The 21,732-nt window shown below is 35.0% G+C and overlaps 2 protein-coding genes across 3 annotated transcripts; one reads left to right on the forward strand and one right to left on the reverse strand.

Annotated features, from left to right (window-relative positions):
• Positions 1-642: 642 nt before the first annotated feature.
• On the reverse strand, positions 643-14,573 carry LOC135696068 (ATP-dependent RNA helicase SUPV3L1, mitochondrial). Of its 2 annotated transcripts, none has more exons than XM_089112309.1 (18): positions 14,055-14,573; positions 11,611-11,688; positions 11,012-11,119; positions 10,503-10,617; positions 9,253-9,421; positions 8,460-8,571; positions 7,721-7,798; positions 7,291-7,382; positions 7,041-7,092; positions 6,507-6,638; positions 6,007-6,100; positions 5,482-5,622; positions 4,921-4,984; positions 3,659-3,739; positions 2,820-2,885; positions 1,816-1,932; positions 1,319-1,467; positions 643-925 (listed from the first exon to the last, which is right to left on the reverse strand). In XM_089112309.1, exons 1-18 carry the CDS (start codon positions 14,344-14,346, stop codon positions 778-780), a joined length of 2,088 nt encoding a protein of 695 aa, XP_088968435.1. In that variant the 5' UTR covers positions 14,347-14,573; the 3' UTR covers positions 643-777. The 2 variants fall into 2 exon arrangements, with proteins under 2 accessions (XP_088968435.1, XP_065071414.2); XM_065215342.2 differs by having other exon boundaries at positions 11,611-11,691.
• Positions 14,574-16,362: 1,789 nt separating this feature from the next.
• LOC135696069 (uncharacterized) lies at positions 16,363-19,921 on the forward strand. The gene is made up of 5 exons (XM_065215344.2): positions 16,363-16,868; positions 17,372-17,674; positions 18,065-18,317; positions 18,735-19,041; positions 19,533-19,921. Exons 1-5 carry the CDS (start codon positions 16,468-16,470, stop codon positions 19,766-19,768), a joined length of 1,500 nt encoding a protein of 499 aa, XP_065071416.2. The 5' UTR covers positions 16,363-16,467; the 3' UTR covers positions 19,769-19,921.
• Positions 19,922-21,732: the final 1,811 nt, after the last annotated feature.

A 21,732-nucleotide genomic window follows, 5' to 3' on the forward strand; every position in this document is an offset into this window, starting at 1 on the left:
GGGGCTTGTCCACGGCTCGTCAACCAGTTGCCCAAAGGGGCTTCCCGGGGTTTTGTGGGTATTCTAGTGAAACTTTATACCAAATCGGCCATGAAAATAACTTTTCTCTTTGATGCAAAAATATAAAATCAATATTTAGAATTAATATCAGATAAAACTCATACAAACAAGACAGTCAATGATGACTTTTTATGCATTGGCGTAGCGGATTATAAGGGGGCTTAGCATTGATCGAGCCCGCATAGTATTGCTTCATTGAGATGAAAGTGCCTGAATTGAGCCGGAATTGCGATAAATTTTGCCAGATAGGATCCCTGTGTCAACTACGCTTATGCTTTCAAGAGTTAATATACAAGCAAGCTCTTTTAATTCTGTTTTAACGTCCGTTTTCTCCAAAGTTCAATGTTATGATGATAAGTCGTCCAATAGACCAATAAAAAACACTAGAGAAGTTGGAATTTTAAAATCTTCTTGGAACCAATAGGAATAAAAAATTACATGATGTGGATATTTCAAATAGAAAATAATGACATAAATGCTGACCAATAATAAAACGAAGTTGTAGAATCAAACCTACAGCAACAGTGTTCGCAACGAGACTCCAGCAAATGAGAATTCAAAATGAAATAAAAGACAATAGAATTTCTCGAAATTTCACACTATCATATAAAATGTTAAAAATTTTATACTTTCAACTCTAGAATAAAATTTCCATTCAGAATTTCTTTGAAATTTACAGATGACTCGGAATTTGAATAAAACTAAGTGAACTTTTCGCTACCTAAAAGGATTCTGCTTCGTTCTCCAGCTTTGTTTGCTTTGTTTACGAGGATGCCTATCAAGTCCCATTTCAATAAGTAATTCAACCTCAACTTGGAGTTCTCTGACATCCTCTCTTTCGATGAAAATAGCCTCGTATTTGTAACTGAAAAATAACGTACAGTGTGCAGAAGTCACAATGCAACGCAGCTGTTAATTCATAATTTAAAAAGAGAATTGTGCCTGGAAATTGCTCGAACTTCATTTCAATATTAAGTTAAACGAGGCGAGAATGTTCACTTTACAAAAAGATCGCTTTTATAATGAATATTAAATAAACAAAAAAACGTCAACTCATAATGCAGTAAAAAGATTTCTAGCACTACGGTGAAGCAACATAACTAACTACAACTTAATGCGCCTCTTGAAATAATGACAGAAATATTATCCGTGCATATAACACGTGATAGGCCATCTGGAGAATTTGAAACGGCTTAAAAGACAGAAATGAATAAAGCCTGAAAGAAAATGATATTTACATCCCAAAATAAAGAATTACCTCATCCATAAATACAGGTCAAACACGTCGTGGATGGATTCAAGATCTAAAAGATCATCCGGTGAACGTGGCCTTTTAAGGGGCCATCTAAGAATCTCTTTCATTTGATTAGGCCCAATCGCTTTGCCTTCACTGAACAGCCTAGCTATCTAAAAACCAGAATTACCGAGAGATAATATTTGGGGAAAAAAGTTAAACCATGTGCATTGTGATAACAATTGTACATTTGAAGAGAACAGGTTTCAAAATACCTTAAAATGCAAAAAATAAATCTTCATTTACTTTCAACACCTAAAATAATGTGTGATCTTTCCTTTTTGAACTACTGTAGTTTTCAGAATTGACATGATTTTGATTAAGGAACAACGATAAAACTGATAATCATATCGGTATAATATTGTCCATTGCTTTATGATATATCATTCCAACGAAGTACTGGTATTAAGTAAATAAAGCTTTCCTTGTCTGGACAATGAACTACAAATAATTAGACAAACCTTTATAACTGCTCTGGTTATGAAAGGAGATTTATTTGTTCTGTCCGTGGCTGCTGATGCCAGATGGTATTGCTGCTGCAACGTCAATGGTATGTGCTCGATTTCTTGAGCCATTCTCTGTAAAAGTTATGTCTCTGTTCAGAACTCTTATTTAAACAAAGAAAGAAATAAAAGACGCAACAGGACATCTGCAAACGAGAATTGACAAAGAAATAAAAGCCAACAGACGACCTTGAAATTTAAAAAAAAAACAAATCACATACCACATAAATTTCAAAACTTCAAAATTTTTAAAACAAGAATTAAGTCTCAATTCAGAGTTTCTCTGAAATAACAGATGAAAATTTTAGAACAAAACTAAATGAAGTTGTCGCTTTCTAAAAGGGTACTTCGTACAATAGTTTCGTTTGTTTGGTTTCTTCAGGTTTTGTTTTGTTTCTCCACGGACCCATTTTAATAAGAAATTCAAGCATCTTTAAGTATGTGAGCGGAATAGGAGCCTGATATTCTTATCGCAGTAAAAGAGGACATTCCATTAACAAGAAAAGGGTTACTTTGTGCATTAGCAGACTGTTGAGTCTTGATCGTGCTGCCACTTTGAATATATTGGAAAAAACGAGACTTGATCTTGACGTTTTGAACTGATGTAACGTACATAGCAGGTTATATCTAAAATAATTTCTAATTTGCTCTTGATAGCTGTACGAAAAGTACCGAATGGGAAAAAACATTGATTTCAAGGTTCTTCTTTAGTATAAACTTAAATATGCAAGCATTTGAAGCACCCCAAACATCTGCATTGATTCTTGAAATGGATATCATAGGACAAAAATGGAGATTAAACTCTAGTAGATTGCGCAGCAATAAATGGCCTATAATAATAAATATGTCCTTTATTCTATCTTCTTTATGAAGGTTAGGCTTACAAATTAAGAGCAATAGATTTCAGCATTATATAGCTAAATTGCCATTAATAATTGCCTTTTTTGGGGCAATCATCTTACCTTTGTGTGCTCAATATCACATAAAAAGTAACGACCATCAAGTTTAGCAAACTGCTCAAAGACAGTCTGGAAGAAAGAGGAAGTTCAGTAAAATAGATGATATATTGCAGACGAAATTCATCGTTTTTGCTAATAAAGATGATTGTTCTGGAAACTCAGCTTCAATGCTGAGAACAGTTCAAAGTGAACTGCAGAGTACAAACCTATCACCAATTATGCTCTTAATTCAATCGAAGTATCAAATAATTTTTTTCCTCAACGCTGCAATCTTTTTAACAAAGGAATTCTTCTTACATATATAATACATTTTTTGCTTAAAATTACTTTCATCGTTTAGAAAATACCGACATAACAATAACTTTGAATGAAATCTTATGAAAAGGCTTCAAAGTTTATTAATTAAACATTACTCAAGACAACTTAGTATTCAATCCATGATTTTCGAAACCGTTCCTTGCAAATCCCTTTCCTCTACACATGAAAGTTTTGATGCAAAAGCAGCCAAATAACATGTATAGAAGTAAGACTAAAGATTGAATAATGGTGTAAGCGAGCAGCAAATATATTTTTATTGACTTCAATGTTCTTAAATATATCCCTAGTAATTATGGTGATGATTATGATCATGATTAAGATTATGGTGGAGTGTATTAAACTAGAACTGCAAAATTAGTAATCAAAGGCTTTTTTAAAATTATTTCTACAGAAAGTATGACGTCACAAAAAGTATATCTTAAAATTGTTCAGCATTTGAATAAACATGCTTATATATATTTCAACAATTTACCAAATTTGTTTAGAAGTAGAGGAACAAGTAGAAAATAGAAAATGCAACAGACCAGTAGTTCAGTTAAAGATGCTTTTGGGAGGATGTGTGAAAGTAGATCGACTTGCTCATAACCTGGACGCAATCCAGCTTTCTGGAAGAAAGACACGGCAAATGGCTTGACAATAAACAATTTAGAGCATGAACATAGTTGAAGAGATATTAACATTTGACTAAGAATTGTCCTGAGTTTGTCTGTAGTTTGAAATATAAATTGTCTTGAATTCGAATGCTTTTTTAAATAAAGATTGTCTTGAATTCGTCTGTATTTTGAAATATAAATCGTCTTGAAATCGTCTGTATTTTGAAATATAAATTGTCTTGAATTAAAATGTATTTTGAAATATAGATTATCTTGAATTCGTCTGTATTTTGAAATATAAATTGTCTTGAATTCGTCTGTATTTTGAAATATAAATCGTCTTGAATTCGTCTGTATTTTGAAATATAAATCGTCTTGAATTCGTCTGTATTTTGAAATATAAATCGTCTTGAATTCGTCTGTATTTTGAAATATAAATCGTCTTGAATTCGTCTGTATTTTGAAATATAAATCGTCTTGAATTCGTCTGTATTTTGAAATATAAATCGTCTTGAATTCGTCTGTATTTTGAAATATAAATTGTCTTGAATTAAAATGTATTTTGAAATATAGATTGTCTTGAATTCGTCTGTATTTTGAAATATAAATCGTCTTGAATTCGTCTGTATTTTGAAATATAAATCGTCTTGAATTCGTCTGTATTTTGAAATATAAATTGTCTTGAAGTCGAATGTTTTTTTAACTATAGATTGTCTTGAATTCGTCTATTTTGTCAAATATAGATTGTCTTGAATTCGTCTGTATTTTAAAATATAGATTGTCTTGAATTCGTCTGTATTTTGAAATATAAATTGTCTTGAATTCGTCTGTATTTTGAAATATAAATTGACTTGAATTCGATTGTATTTTAAAATATAAATAAATTCAGAGCCTTACAACCACCATGCTGATAAATTTCACAAGAAACGACAACATGTTTTATAAATGCAATCACACATTGTTAGTTAATTAAATTATGAATATGTCTCTAAAATATCCATATAAGAGAAAACAGCATATCTGCAACTGCATATAAAAGCCCTATAAGAATTCTTAGAGAATTTTTCAGAAGACCAGTTTAACTAAAATCAACAGTAAGAGCATAAAAAGTATTGCTAAAATTCCACTGTTACTTGCTCTATGCAAACAAAATAAAATTCATGATTCTGTTTTTTATTGAGACATGCCCTTACCTCCACATCATCAGTGGGCAAATTTAGCATCTCACGAAGTGGTAATAAATCTTTTGCATGAAGCCTGCATCATAAAACAGTAAAAACGTAACCACGTGCTTACTTCCATCAAATTGCTTTAAAGGAAAAAATGCAGCAAGATGATTCAAGTTTCGAGCAATAGTCACAGTCACATCAAACAAGTGTTCCCTGAAAGGAGGTCAGCCTCGAAGCCCGCTAATAAGAGGTTGGCTGTAGCTAAAAGACAACTTATAATGTGATTTTCAAAGTCTCTCTTGGTGAAAACAGCGCATTAAATGACGCAACCTTAACCCGTTGACTTCCTAGAGTACATGATAACAGATCAAGTCCCAAATCTATTTCAAATTAATTCAGGGTTCTTGTCACATAGGACTGAAACAATAATTTTTCAAAAATATAAAGGTTTTTCTTCTTTACGCGATTTGAGTGAAGCTTGATCCAAAGCAAAAAGCATCAATAAACCTTAAAAAGGATTGTAGATCACTTAACAGATTACTTAATTATTAAAATATTTCAAAATGAAAATAATAGAAAACAAACGTGGTGGCAAATCCTTCTGGAAAATCAGTACCAAACCGGCCTGCTCTACCGGCAATCTGCTTGGCATGGTAAGGCGGCAATGGTATCATCTTTTTTCCATCGAATTTTCGCAAGGAGTGAAATATCAGCCTCCGAATGCTCCTAAGGCGAAAAGGTTTTATGAAATGATTTAATAGCTTCTTCTTCATAATTATACATCAAAGAAAACTGTACAAATTAGGTCTAAGCGAATAGAAAATCCCGTTTTCAGAATCTGCAATATCTAGCCTGAAAATCTTGTACCATCTTTTATTTAGGTGCCAAAAACAACTCTGTAGAAATAGAAAAGATCCGAGCAGCTAACAATACTCCTTTGACCTTGCAATACTTCTAAGACTGCAATACTCCTTTGACCTTGCAATACTTTTAACAATACTTCTAAGACAAGCAGATTAAAACTAGTAATTTTTTTATTGATAGTCTTGCAAAGTAGATGAGATTACAATTGACATTATCACAAATCTTTCGAGTAGACTGTTGACTTACAGATTAAGGCCCATTCCAATAGCATCGGAAGCAACCAAAATACATTCCTCAAATTGAGGATCGTTGAATTTTCTTGCTTGCTCCAGTCTGATAGCTGCAAACGTGGAAAGTCATTCTTTGTAACATTATATTATGTAAAATTAATGGAATTGTTTAGTAGCAGATCAAAAGCAGAGCATCTTGATATAAAAAAAAGCCGAGGTATATACATAGCAAATTAGCAGAAAAAGGAACATTATTATGGGCATACGAAGCGGCTTTTTCGTGCAACACAGACACCAGAGCATGGGGAGCTTCATAATGCAGACTCAGTATAATTATCGTCCTTTGCTGCAAATGTGTAGAAAAGTCCTAGTACTTTCTAGTGACATGCACTTAAGCATCAGAATCATTCATCAAAGTCTAAATACTGCAGATTTTTATCACCCACAGGCAGTATTGATATTTACTGAACAAGGTCCACTTTAAAGTGAAAAGCGACATGTCTTTAAAGAACTAACCAGGAGGCAGACCACCATAAATTACTGAGCACTTCAATTTTGTCTTTCTCTCGATTTCATCTTTAATCTGAAAGATCTTTTGCCTGGAGAACGCAACCACACAGTCACCCGGCCGTACTGCCTTTAGACTTCCTGTCCGTGCAAAGCAAAATATCAATGCTTATTCCTTGAAAGAGGTATTTAAAATAACAATTTTTAAAAGCTTATTATGAATAAAGAAAACAAAATAAAATACATGTAATGAAAAAACTAATGTTCGGTGGTGATCATTAAAGAATGGGTAACTGCAATTAATCACTACAGAACATCCTCTTTGATCTTTTGAACAGGCCTCCATGACGGTTCTAAGTAGTTGTTCAAAGGTGGCTTACGCTTAGGGGTGTTTACCCCCGTATCCAGTAACCAGAAATCCCTTCTCCTTTTCAGACATCTAGAACATTCAAAATTGCACTAAAGGAGAACATTATAGATTTTATACTTATTAAATAGACTGAAAATGCAGTTAATTTCTTATCAGAATTGAATCCAACCTACCAACGCTCTTTGTTTGAATGTGAAGTGGAGTAAGTCTTTGGTATCTTCGTATCTATGTAATATTAGATACAGCAACTTTTAGTACAATTTATGTACTTAACAAATGCCGAAGAAAGAGTCAAGGGTACGCAATGCCCCAAAATGATAGAAATTTAAATGGCCACTGCGATAATTCAGCAGACGATAACCAATTCACATTTGATCACAAATGAACCAGAACATCAGGCAAGGATGGCGATGACGAGCCTACCTCTAAATCATCCCCTGTTGCACGGACAAGTGACCTCAAAGCTAATTCAGCTGCAGGCTCTCCACAGACATGTACCTCTTTCGCCTGAATACCTAAAATTTCAAATAGCGTGTTCTTTATTGCTTCCTACTTCAATAAAACAAACCTTATTTTGTGTAAAAATGTCTTCCGCTTAAAAAAATACTTGCTAGAAGTTGACTCAAGTCTTCTCTAACTCCTCCTGTTAGAAAATATGCAAGAAATATGCTTGTTCCTTCCCGTCCAAAAACCACATCAAATAACCAGGCTTGATTAAATAAACCATATGAAATATATAAATAGCAAGTTTTTAAAAAGGTAAAATTGCTTGTGAAGTTACATTAAGTAGCATTCATTCTCTATTCTAATAAAAAATCATCAATGAAAAGGTATCAAAATTGATTAAACATACCAAGAAATGCATTTGTCCATGCCCATCCTCGTTCTCTGTCACGAAGCAACTGGATTTCATCAATAACAGCACAATCATCTATTAACAAATGAAAACGCTCGAAGTTAGCATTCATTTAACGTTGGTTGAAATCTTCCTTGAAAGGATCGCCGTAATTACCTGTCACGGATCTTATATTTAAAATAACCGGGAGAGCAAGAAAATTGACTAAGAAACAAATCACCAAAATATTTCGGAAAACTTATTTTTTGTTAGTTTTGAATAACACCACACCATTAAAGTTACTTGATGGGCTGAGACGTATATAAGATTTATCGACTTATAAGATTATTTAAATTCTTTGAAAAATGTTAAAAAAGCGAAATGATCTTCTGATCCATTAACCAACATAAAGTTAAAGGACTCACATTTCACACCTGATATAGAGTTACTATGAAGCATTGCCTTTTAAGTGTAAATGGTAATCGAACATGGATTATTTTTACCCCAAGGGGAGCTCAGGTTAATTAATTTTGAGGAATGATAAACTTCAATATTACGTAAAGCCGTAAACCTGTAAAACGGAGTCAGCAAAACTTAAGCAGGAAAACCAGTGTTAATAGATTGTATGCAGTGCAAATAAATATGCAGTTTTGAATTACCCATCTATGTTCAAGTTTGAAAAATTACTGCTTACATAGGTAAGCCATAGGTAACGGAGTTATACAAGCAAAGGAGAATCAATTTGTATCATACATACATTCATTATCAATTTTGTACATTTCAACAGTGCAGGAAACATGATCTGATGGTTGGAATTCACTTGTAGCATAAAGTCTTTGTTCACCAGTTAACATGTCGCAAAGAATACCCTGCACAAAAAATTCATACTTGTTATAAAAATATAACGTTGCACTTTAACATTTATTCATTTGCAAAAACATCTCCACAGCATTTACGGGCAAAGCGACATAAGTTTCATTTTCATTAATTCAACCAAAATACTTTTCGGTACTACGTTACAACTACCTTAAAAAAAACTAAAGAATCTTGCAATATTCGACGTTGAGAAAAGCACCTACTTTTGACGCTTGGCAAGAAAACATTAAGCTTGCTTGGTCATAAAGATTATACCTCTTGGTCTTTCCCATCCTCGCACAGTGATTTCAATCAAGAATCACAGTGCCCTACACTTTCGAAAGATGTATATATTTATAAAGATAATGAAGATAATGACACTATATGCCAGACGGCTGTCAAAAAACCTGGCTGTTAAAAGTTGAAAAATAACTATTCTTGGAATTAGAATTAACTCATAATCAATACTTATTTGTGTAAAGGTTTGGATGCCACTTGTACATCAGTAACCTGTGTACCCAAAGATAAAGAAAATGGACGAAAATGAAACGGTACAAACGATAGATCAAGCTCAAGCCAATACGTCAGTGGCTTTCTCCAATATCATAACAAACGTATTTGCTTGAAAGTAAACAATGTCTGGAAGTAAAAATTTTAACAAAGCCAAAATTAAAAGTGAGGTAAAAATTACTTGCATTCGTGTTGGTCCTGGTGTATACCTCCGCAGCCAACATTCTCAAGGGACCTCCATAAATACCAGTATTCGATCTCTCAAACCTCCGAAGGGCGTGATAGGTTTTGCCACTATTGGTTGGTCCTGCGTGGAATATTATCTTCCGCTTGATTTTTCGAGCCATCGTAAACCTAAAAGGAGAGAATTCTGTGCACCTACAAAGATGTTTGGATGGGCCTAATTTCAATTTGTAGAACTCAAATGCTTCGCTTGCCTATAAAACATTATTTTAACATCTCAGTTATACACGAAGATCACTATTTCATTTTCACTAACCCAGACTGGTTTTGATGTGAAACAGAGGTTATTCCAATACACCTGAACTTAAAATAAACCCGATTTGAATATCTTAAAAGACAATCGACAGATACCAAGGGGACTTAGGCTTTCTTTCAGTAAAGAATTGACCTATCAGTGAGTGAGATTTCACCTACACGCTAAATGATTGACAAATATTGATTGACAAACGACTTAAGCCACTTTTACACATGTCGATTGCCTTTAATGAAGCAGAAAACAATTTTCAAGATGAACAGAGCATAAACCTTGGAGTGCAAACTGATTTGCCTACAAATACCTGACAACTTCCAATTCGAACATTGCTATTTTTAATTGATTGAAAGTGTCAAGAAAGAAATTTTTTGGTTTTGGGTAATTAGCTAGTCAAAATAAAACGTAACGTAAAAATATTATGGCTTAAGGTAATAAGCCCTTCTTTCCAGCACTAATAACATGTACAAAAAGCTTGAATGTGTAAAATATGCTAATATAAAAATTCTGGAAAGCCAAAGGGACTCGATTGGAGTTGAATTACACAGAATCAAACAGGATTTGTAGGATCAAACAAGATACAAATAATCAAACAAAATACGCAGTTTCCAACATACGCCAAAAACGTATATATATCTCCGCTCTAGAGACAATTTTATTTTAATACCTCGCCTATGCAAAATTTAAAGCACTACACATTTACAGAAGATAATATTTCAGCTACACCAGATATATTTCGTTATTAGAAAGAAACACTTAAATAAAATTTGTTTTAATCATTGAAAATATGCACTTTGGTAAAAACAATCACCGTTTAAGCAAGCTTCCCATGGTAAGTAAAAAGACGGATATTACATATTACAAAGAGATGAAATTTCTGGCGTCTATTGAGCCACATATATTAGCTTTTTCCTGAAAGAGAAACAGTGCTGCAACACTCACCAATTTGCAATGTTCCTAAGATCAGTTGCCGCTTCCAACTCCGGCTGTGTCTCCTTTACTGGGTATCTCTGTTTGATATAGTTGATGAAGCATTCAAAGGCAACCTCTTCTTTATCTATGGAAATAGTCTGAACTTAGAAGCAGCCTTGTTATTTCAGAAAGAATAAGTATTATGAATGTGTAATGCAAGATAGTTACTGTTCACGGTTCAGTGAAAATCTACCAAACGAGTTGCATATGAGCTCTTTGATAATTTCTTATTCTAACTGTATATTTGGTACTTATGGTAATGCCATTGCATAATGTGGTTGGCTATTGCACTTTGCACTTAGCTTTGTTAAGAAATGGCATGTAATGTTTGCTGCCCCAGGGCTCAAAACCTTTGAACAAATGTTGCTATTGAAATATTCAATATTTAGAAAATGTGGCAGTTCCACAAAAATCTTGTCAATGATCCAACAAAACGTTGAAAATAAAAATCTGATTTGCAAAATAAAGATACAGCAAACCTTTGCTTGAGCCTAAATTTTTGATGTGATAAGCAAGATTCTCATCTCCCTTTATTTCCATGGTAAGATTTGTTTTCAATGCCTCAAATGCCTCATCAGCTTGAGTGTCTAAAATCACAACTCATAAACTGATGTAAAATTGCAATTACTTTGTTAAAGCCAAACAGCCTGATGCAAATACAACACTGGATGGTTTAGATTCTTGCAAGATACACTCAACTGGCAAAACTCAAATTAGAAACTTGATCCAAAACCCATTCTTTTCTTTGAATTTAAGCTTCCCAAATAAGAAAACAAATCCAACTACAAACCTATGTTTGCAGATTAGAAAAAGTAGAGAATAACCCAGATATATTCTATTCTAGTACATTTGACTGAGCATCACTTAATGCCAAGACCTTGATAACTCCAAAAGGGTACAGCACAGAATGATGTTAATTTAGTATTTCTGATACTCTATTTGCAATATCACCCTAAAGAGTATTATTTGGAAGCTCTTGATTATGTTCTGGATTTTTAAATTGTCTCCAAATTTAATGACACCCTCGTTTCTGTAGGTATGTTTTTCTTTAACTATACAAGAAAAATAGAGAACATACTAGAAATGCCGAGTTCTTTCAAAGGTTCTTTAAAGGTAGTCTTGCAGTAAGCAAGGCACTTCACAAATTCTTTGACTTCTTCTGAAATAATGATTACAATTACAAATGAAACTCTGCAAAATCTATTAATTAGCATTTTGATTACATATATCAATGAGCAGCCATGAATGCCAGATAAAAAAATAGCAAATGATATACACAAGATGTACACACTAGTGTAAAGCTTGGTTTCCACTATGGGTTAACGTGAGATAATTCTGAGCTAAATTGAAAATTAACTCATGGTCTAAATTCAAGTTAACTTGAGATAGTGTGAAATAGCGTGAGATAACGCGAGCTATCTCAAAATTAACCCATGTACCGATTCGGTTTCCACTTGAGATAGAATTAAGTATTGAAATTTCAGAAATCACATTTTATTTGAGTCTTGCAGCTATGGCGGGCGTCTTACAAGAACAACTTATTTTACTTCTGCTTTTGAGAATATTTAGAAGGAAAATATTTTTTTGCTAGAAGTGCCGTTCGCGATCTGCGCCAAGGTTTTCGGTACGGAGAGTCTACCAAAAAAAGATATGCGTTTGGTGAATACGACCACTTGCAACAGGATCTTAGAAATGAGAAAATGTTTCTCTTATTTCACAATTAATCTTTTTTAGTAAAGAAAACTGTTTTCAACATCTAAAGTAATACTCAGTGCAAGTGCGTAGCGTAAGAACCTCAGTGCAAATTATAGCACATTCCCCTCCCACGCATCGGCTTCTTTTGACAAAATGTTATCTCAAGTTAACTCATGAGCTTGAAATCAAAAATTTTTGTTTCCAAGCTCATGAGATAACGTGAGTTAACACGAGTTAATTTTCATGAGATAATTTTTAATGACCGTTTCCACTATGAGATAATTTTTAAACCATGTCAGATCACAAAATTATCTCAAATTAACTCACGTTAACTCATAGTGGAAACCAAGCTTAATAGATACACCCTATTCTGATTGTGCCTTGGCTTTGCCAACAAATCCACTGAGGCCCAAATACCTGAATTTGGACCATCACCTGCTAAAGCTATGCCTGGCAATTACACATGTCTTACTTTTGAGTGCAAGGGGGTTTGTTAGCAAAACCAGAGTAATTGTTAAACTATTGTTGTGTTTTACCAAGAACAGGTTTGAAATAAAGTCTGCTCTAAATTTAGTGCTAAAATTCCAATTTCAAATGTTTTCTCATTTTCCAGATTAAGTTTTTAAGAAAGATAGCAGATAATAAATTTAGAACATATTTATTGGGGGCAAGACTTTCTCGAAAAAGGAAGCAAGACCTTCTTAAAAAAGGAGACAATACTGATGATTCTGTCACACAGAGAGCAACTCTGGCAAAAAGTTCTGTTTTTATCATGACTGAGCAAGCTTCATGTGCAGATTTAAGAGGTCATAGAGGAAGGTAGGTTTGTAGAGTTTGGTAGATGTTGGTTAATTTTTTTTTTGCCAAAAAATTTCCCAGGATTTGAGTTGAGAAACCCCTTTGTTCAGTTCAAAAAATCTGCTTCCTTCAAATACTTTTACTCATATTTTCTTTTATTCCTATTTCAAAACACTGTAACTAGAACAACCTTATTGTGAATATGGGCCACAGAGCTTCTTCAAAATATTTTCTGTTGGTGGTGTGCCTGTGCCTCATTAGTATTTCAATGAAAAAGTATGCCATGGATAAAAAATTGTCAAAAAACACTGGCCTATAGGATTATGACTAATAGCTCATACACTTTTGTCAAAGCGACATGCAAATCGCACGCAGGGACATAGCTAGCAGGGGGTGTAACACCCCCAATTCTTCATGAATTCATTGACAAATCTTCAGTTTGTCTACGAAACCCTTAGTTTGTTAGTAAAATCAGCTTTAAGTAGGTCAAAAAGTACCTAATTTCTTCTCAATCTATGTCTTCGTTGGTAAATTTTTCTATTGATGACCCTCCACCCCCCTAGTCGGGAAGGTGAAGCGATGCCACTGATCGCACGCACATGCCCTGGTGCATGCCTTCTTCTTTCAAGGAGTGCAAAATATCACATGCCTTCTTTTATTTTTAGAGAAAAAATTCTAAATGATTGGATATATTGGTTTTTGAGACAGGTTTAACTGTTTTTTTCCTGTGTACTTTCTGGTGCCCCCCCCCCCTATTTTCTATGCTCCCTGTAATTTTTGCCACTGCACTGGTTGGTTTGATTAAATACAGTCTTTTTCTGTTGTCTGCCACTCCTGGGTGTTCTTTGCCCAGAGCTTAAATGCCTTCCCTTGCAAGTTGCAGCTCATAGTGTACTGTTGCTTTCAGCTATGCGTAGCCAAATCATACATTATTCCAACCCGGCAAGGGGTTCATTAAACATTTTCTGGTGCTACCACCCCACTCTCATTGTACATGGGAAATAGCTTCTAGATTCTAGCTCAACTTACTTTTCGTTGGAATCTCAGATTTTGGTTCTTTCCCAGAAGATTTCTCTGGCAAACTGTTTGATTCGCCTTCTTTAGGTATTCTACTATTAGTAAGTCTTCTATCCTTTCCCCTTGGTGGGGTGAACACGGTGTAGTCAATTACTTCGTGGGTATCGGTGGTTTGATTACCACTTTCACAGAATAACTGCTGTCCACATGAAACAAAAAGTCTATAACAGAACAGTTTGGTGGAACTCTGCATTATTCTGCATTTCAATGCAAACAAAAATTGTGTTTTTAGCATTGAGGACATAATTTCTCTCAGAGCCTGCTTGACCGAGACTTCCTTTCACTTCAGCTAGCAGCTTGCGCAAAAATTAGTTCAAATCGAAAGATCTCAGCTTACGAGTATAATCTTTGCCTGTTCCATATTTTTGTGGCTATGTATGCCGTAGGCAGCCTATTCCCAAATCACAGAATGCCCAAATAATCATTGCTCATCCCGCCATTTTTCAACAGCAACATGAAGTGGAACAGAGGCTAGCCGAATACAGTCGAATACGAGAATGCTCAAAGAATCTCGTCATTTTCCGGAAAAAACATCTTCAAAGAAACTCGTCATTTTCCGGAAAAAACATCATCAAAGAAACTCGTCATTTTCTGGAAAAACATCATTTTTCCATTATTGTTTCCATGAATTTTCTTCTGAAGATTTTCTCTCTGTTCTTGTTCTACTAGCTAGGGAATTCAACTAGCAAATTTATCTGGCATCAGGTGTGCATAGCGTTATGAATTTCGGTTTAAAGTTAAGTAGCAAAATTTCTTATATTTCTCGCCAATTTCAATGCTTTAGGTGCTATAGTCTCCCACCCCCTAGTTACCGCATATTTGCTAAGATTACTCAGGGGCGTTATGGCTAGGCGGGACACCGTTAGATTTCCTGGTGGGCCCCTTACAAGTGCCTAGACATAAAAGGCACCGTGAATGGGGTGCGTGGAATTTGAAGGGAATGAAGGTCAAACAGAAGATGACCTGCTAGAATGAGGCTTGGGCGACCTGAAGAAAGGGCCTTTATTTTCAAGAATGCTGTGAATCTAAGAATTAGCCCTTGAAGGCCATTAATTAGACAATTTTTAGATCGGGGCATATTTTTTGGAAGCCTGTACTAGAAGTCGCTTATAAAAGCAGAGGAGGACTGGCCCGTTTGGTAGTTGATGTGGCTATTTTAGGGGTTGAAGTAGACACCTCTTATAGTCACTCCGCATTACATAGCATCTCCAGTCACGCTCTCCTTGCAGTTAGAACTTTTAATGCAACATTTAGTCTTCGGTAGAAGGTTCCCAAAAAGCGAAAAGGTCTAGCTGCATTTTAGGCTCCAAGCTTCAAAAAAATTGAAGAGCTGCTTGCATATGATAGAAATGCCCTTTAAAAGATCTCCAGCTTAGCAAAAGATGACCGAATAATTTTCTAACAAATGCTTTTATTCAGGCACGGCGCCACTTGCGGACTGGGGGGGGGGCTAAAGTTCCCCCACTGTTTCAGAAATGAAAGATTTTGACAGTCTCTTTCATTATTTTTAAAAACAGAGTATGAAATAAAAAGAGAACAAACAGTTTATATACTGCTTGATCTCATTTCATCTGTTTACTAACTTAGTTGGGTATATTTCTATTATTTGTCTATTATTTGCATCGATTCAGTAGATAATTTTCTGTATCATTGCAATATATGCAGTTTGGAAGTGTAAACATGTCCTAATGAAAATACTAAAGACAAAGAAGATGCACATTTTTATTCTAGAATTGAAATTCTCTCAATCAGTACAACAGCTTCTTATTATTCACACCGATGAGCCAAAGGACGCCCTTTCTTTCCTTCCCCAACGTCTGCTACTAGAGTTTTAGAATGACTACTCCCTCCAAAAATTTTCCTAAATATCAACAGGACAATTTTGAAAGGGACAGTTTCAACTTTCAAGCCTTCGTAACTGACTGATTTTGACTGAGTTCAACGGCAGTTTTTTCATACATTTATCAAAAATTCAATTTATAAAAAAATATTTAGTTTATCTTTCCGTACATTTTACACGTTTATTTTTTGTGGGTAGTGGTAAATACATACATCCAAAATAGGCCTAAATCTAGCTGCGAGACACGTTTGTTGTCATATTCTTGAATTATGATTGGCTAATGGGGTATGGAGAATTTAGGTCGCTCAGCCAATCAAAGGTTTGGAACCTATGCTCTGACAGGCTACAAAATTCAAAGCAACAACAACAATAACAGCAGGGACGAAATTTGCTTTGCTGTCATAATGGCGTCATAGACGAATTTAGAAAAATCGTCATCTCCTGCCAATATAAATACGACCTACAACACAAACGAAGGATACCTCATTGGATCTGACAGGGTAGATCTAAAGCCGGGAAAAAATCATGGCTGAATTTCAAACTGAACCGGTAGGGACAAACATTGCAATAGATACGGAGCACTCTTTAGTGAGCAGTGACCAACTGGATACTTCAGTGTGCCGTAGACACAGCTCGTCGTTGGACAGTCTATTTTCGTCATCAACAGAAGATCTTTTTAATTCAAAACATGATTCCATTTTTGAGGCTCATGGCGAAACATCTTGCGAAATAAACGAAGAAAAATTGGATGACTGCAAAGAATTTGACATTTTTCAAGACGATGACCATGATTTTGATGACGAAAATTGGTGGCCTTCTCCTCCTGACCTCGGGGTTGAAAATAGCTCCACTGCTTGTGAAGTCCTACAAACAGTCTGCAATGCTGCCCTGGAGAATTTTGATGTCATTTTACAGAGAACTACAAGGCAATTCAATTTGAATCAGATTTTGCAAATACCGTTGTATTAAATAAAACCAATTTTCTTTCAAATATCTTATTCTTTTTGTTTGATAGCAAAAGAAGCTGTCTGTTAAAATTGATAAAAAATAATTGCCCTCTGTAAGTCAAGAATCGGTAACACTGAGGCGGGGAGTTGAAGCAATGTGCCCCCTTGACCTGAGGGCCTTGGCAGGAAAATATATACCAAAATTGTGTGTCTATTGTTCAAAGAAAGTCACCAAAATGCTGATAGGTCCAACATTATTCTAAAAGACATTTAAAGTCACTTTTATTTTCCATTACATTCACATAATTTTGTACCTAGGTGTCTCATTCTTTTAAAAATGAATCTTTTCCACCAGTTATGAATCTTTGGTTCTTGCTCAATTCCAGCATTCTACTGTGCATTGATTTGTTTTTTTTCTGCGAAGAAAATTTCTGAATACGCTATCTCAAAATTTTAATGATATGCTCTCTTTTTTATATTAGGGAACGATCGTCAGAGTTGAATGAGTTGCAGAATACAGCAAGACCTGTCACAGGGACAAGTGCACGACAAAATCTGCTCCAGTTTTTCTCCAGAGACACAAATTCTTCATCAGTTTCAAATCAAAACTCAGACAGTCAGCCCTCAGAAGACATTCAAAGTTTGATACAAAGAAGTATTGTTTCATCAGCATTGAGAAGGCATGAGTTCCGAAGTGCACTAGAGCAATCTCTGGCCACTAGGTTAATGCCTCAGGCTTCTGCTACTAGCAATTCGATCACAAGGATTGTTCAAGAAGCAGCAAGGTATTGTCATATATTTGGCCTTTATGCATGGAAAAGATTTTGCAGGTTAAATCAGTGGGTATTACCCAAGGGCTTTTTAGTTAATTTGTCAAGCAAAACAAAGGCTCACTTTTTCATTATCTGTTATTATCATTACAATGCAAGAAAAGAAAGTTATTGGATAATGATCTAAGTATGAATTATTTTGGTATTCTGGTAAATAAAAATGATTGGGCATTCAAGGTTGATTTGACTAAAAGTATTTTATGGAAAGAAATAATTCATTCTAAGAGGCAATTACAATCCTGCCTGCAATATATAGGTAATAAATTAATTTTCAAGCTTCTACTCATAGACCTTCAGATAATTCTAAAACTTTTTTCTCGATGAAAAGGTAACTTTTATTGACAGGTCAATAAGTGGTGCCTCTACCCCAGCATTGCACACACAAGACTTTGAAACTGCCTCTGTCATTAGTGAAACCACAACAAATGACTTCTCTGATGCTGCCAGTGAAATTGAACATCTGCAGAGAGTGCTTGATGCTGGTGTCCAAGTTCTTAGTGAAACAATTGAAGAAGACATTGCACAAATCCGTCACCTTCATGTTGTTAGCTCTGTTCTAGGTGGCAGTTTTAGGAATAACCTGGAAAGATTGTTTCAGGTACCTGGAATATCTGTAAAATATTACCTTTAAACTTGATTAAGGGAAGTTTAGATACATTCCCTATTTATATTTCACAAAATTTTTCATTGAAACAGGTTTTAAATCTATGATTCAAATTTTCCCTATCTTACCTTATGTGAAAGGAATATGTGAAACAATTGCCTAAAAAGGTCCATAAGTATCCTAAGTTGTTTTTTTCAAAAATAGTTTTTTTTTTCATTTCTGAAATTTAGTCAGGAACATTTTGAGAAATTTTGTTCAATACTTTGGGCATCAGCTAAACCATACCATATTTCAGTGTCATTTTGAAGGTTATTGGTTCAATACGATCTTTGTATACAGTTTTAAAAGGCTTTCATCAAATTTACTTTTTATGTAAGTAAAAGCATGTGAAGTATTATTTTGATTCTGCAGGAGCGTGCTCAAAATGTTGGTGGTGGTGAAATTGTGGAGCAGTTCATCAGGTCATTGCCACGCTCCAATCGCCAACCTCCAAGAACAGCTAATCATAGCAATATCAGTCAAAGAAGGACTTCGTCAAGACCAATGACTGGCACTCAAAGGCAACAACTTACTACTGAAGTTAACTCCTTGAAAACACAAATGGATGAGATGAAAAGGATGTTGCAGACAACATTAGAGATTCAAATGGAGACACAGCGGTCCATACGTCAAGAAGTTTCAGCTGTATTCGCAGCTTTTATGGAGCAAGTTGGGCAAGGTATGTTTCAAAGACACATGACAAACAATAAAAAGCTCACCTCATGATTACATTTACTTCTTTTTGAAGCCAGAGAGTCAGCTGTCCAACTGAATTTGAAATTGTGCTGTCAGTCTTTTGAAATATATTCAATAAGGTAACAACATGAGAAGGAAAATCTAATTGGAAATGTTCAAGATGTTTACAGCCCACTGTCTTCTCTCATATTGTTTGATGAAACTTCACACCAATAAATCATTATCAACCTTAGTTAAAATGCTAATTATCTTACAGTGCATGGCTTTTTTGTGAATATGTTTACCATTTGCAATGCATTATATGTCTCTAGTAACTTTGACATAAGCCCCTCCACTTTAATGAGTCCTCTTGAATAAGAACTGAAATAAGCAAGAGACCGAAATAGCGTTTTAGGTTCACTATAGGAAGTATGCTTGCTCATTCTGAATTATGGTTTCTTCTTGAATATATATTTTTCCATATTTGTGTTTCAGCCTCTGGCTCTGTTTCCTCTAATCAATTCAGAATCCCAGAGAGAGATCTGTCAGGCCCTGTTTCTGCTGGTTCATGCGTCATTTGTCTTGATAATCAAGTTGACACTGTTTTGTATCAATGCGGCCACATGTGTGTTTGCAACATGTGTGGCTTACAGCTGAAAATGGATGGACATCGCTGCCCCATGTGTAGGGCTCCAATCCGAGATGTTATCAAGGCTTACAAAGCACAGTAAAACAACAGACAATGTCATTTTTCTAGTATCAGAAATTCTCAAGATTTTGAATAATGTAATTATTGGTTTGTAATAACTTATTAGTATATTCTGTGAAAATATTCTCTCTCCCAAATTAACTTTAGTTGTAACCTATAATTTTTTCATTTCTGATTTTTGGGCATTTCTTTTTTGTTTACTCAATACTGTATAGATCCGCTATTGCAAATGTATTTGGATATTTTGTGTCAATAAAAGATTAATTAACTGTTAAAATGACTGGTGCTTTTAGTTCTTTTCGATAAACAAAAAGCTGAATTGAAGTTTTTGCTGGCCATGTGATCAATAGCAGGGGAGAGGGGGGAGTAATTACCCTCCCCCCACTTTTTTAAAAGCATGGTCTAAATTTTTTTAAAAACCAAGTAAAAAGCGCTAGGTAGGGGTAGATCCTCTTTCCTAAGGAAAATTAGTCTGGAACAAAGCACTGAAACGATGCGAAATATGCATGGTTTCACAGGCCACGCCCATTACCCTCTCACTCTGCAGTAGCTGGAGCCGCCACTGCATGTGATGATATGAAAGTATTTCATCCGTCAATCAAGTAGCATTTTTCATGAAGGAATTCTTGAAACAGCTTACAATATTTTTCTTTAATTTTCACAACAGATTCAAAACAAATATACCAGGAAAGATTTGTCCCTGAGTGCCCAGCGTCCGGCATTACCCATGACTACCCCAAACCTGTTAAGGTCCTACACATGACGTTTTTAATGTGGGAGCAACAGTAGAAATCAGTGTAAAGAAAAAATTTAAAAGAATCCTTGCGAATTTTGAAGAACTATCAATTTTGAGAACAATAAGAAGAGACATTATGTTATGTCATGACATTGACAAACTACGCTATTGCTGAAACTCAGAATCTAGAAATTTTGTTGATTTGCGGACGAATGCAAAGCTGAGGGTTGCGACACTCCTTGCACTTCCCTACTTGGCCTACGCCCAATGAAGATGAAGTCTAGGTTTTCCAGATATAACACTATTTCGATATAAGTGAAATTAATCACATTAACTTAATGTTAGCAATATCTACAAGCAGGGCTTCGCGAGGCAAGCCTTGTTGGAGGGGGATGGACTACAAATTTACCTGATAAAAAATTTTTGCCTGAAATTCTTTAGTTGCTGTCACAAACCTCTGCAATGCATTTTGTCAATCTAACTCTGTATATAATTCGCAACTTCTATTTTAATTTTGATAATAACGGAATTTTTTCTAATAGTTTTGTCAAATCTCTATATCAGAACGGACAAAGGATATAGCTACCAGTGGCGGACTTGCTCAGAATTTTCAACCGGCCACGAAGAACTTAAAGGGGTCTTGGTGGGTGTGGCTATAAAAAGTAAGGGTGTGGTCAAATGCAAAGCTGTGCTAGAAAAATTTCTTAGGAAGCGTGTCAAGTGTATTTTTCAATTAAATAAAATTGAGGCATTCGCTAATGTCGAAAATGGAAGATACCTTCTCACCCGTTAACTACCTAACGAGCTTATGACTCTTGGAACTGTTACTGTAAATAGAAATTCAATATTTTGAAGTTTTGCTCGTAAATTGACACAGGCGGGCCCTAAGGCCAGTCCTAATTAGAGTATAGGAATAGGCTTTCCTTTGAAAATCTTTATCACAAAATTCTCTTCATTCAATCATTTAACAGAATAGGAACCTTTTTACTCAGGTATGTTAGCTTTTTGTAGCTTTGCAACACGAACAATAATAAGGCACACAGAAGTTTCTACCTGAGGCCGCACCATGGTTGCCGCAGAAGGCAAGAAAATTTTGAATTTCGATGCTTCCAGTTCACTGGAAAATGCACTCATTAAACCTTACAATACAAACTTCCTCATAAAATTATTATCCACAGGCAGAACGCTATTTGACGGTTTTAATCGATTTTCTGGTATATATTCTCGCCATTTGTGCACCCAAACCCTGA

This window comes from Rhopilema esculentum, chromosome 14, assembly GCF_057945365.1.
Source record: "Rhopilema esculentum isolate cy_ngs chromosome 14, ASM5794536v1, whole genome shotgun sequence".
Lineage (NCBI taxonomy): Eukaryota > Metazoa > Cnidaria > Scyphozoa > Rhizostomeae > Rhizostomatidae > Rhopilema > Rhopilema esculentum.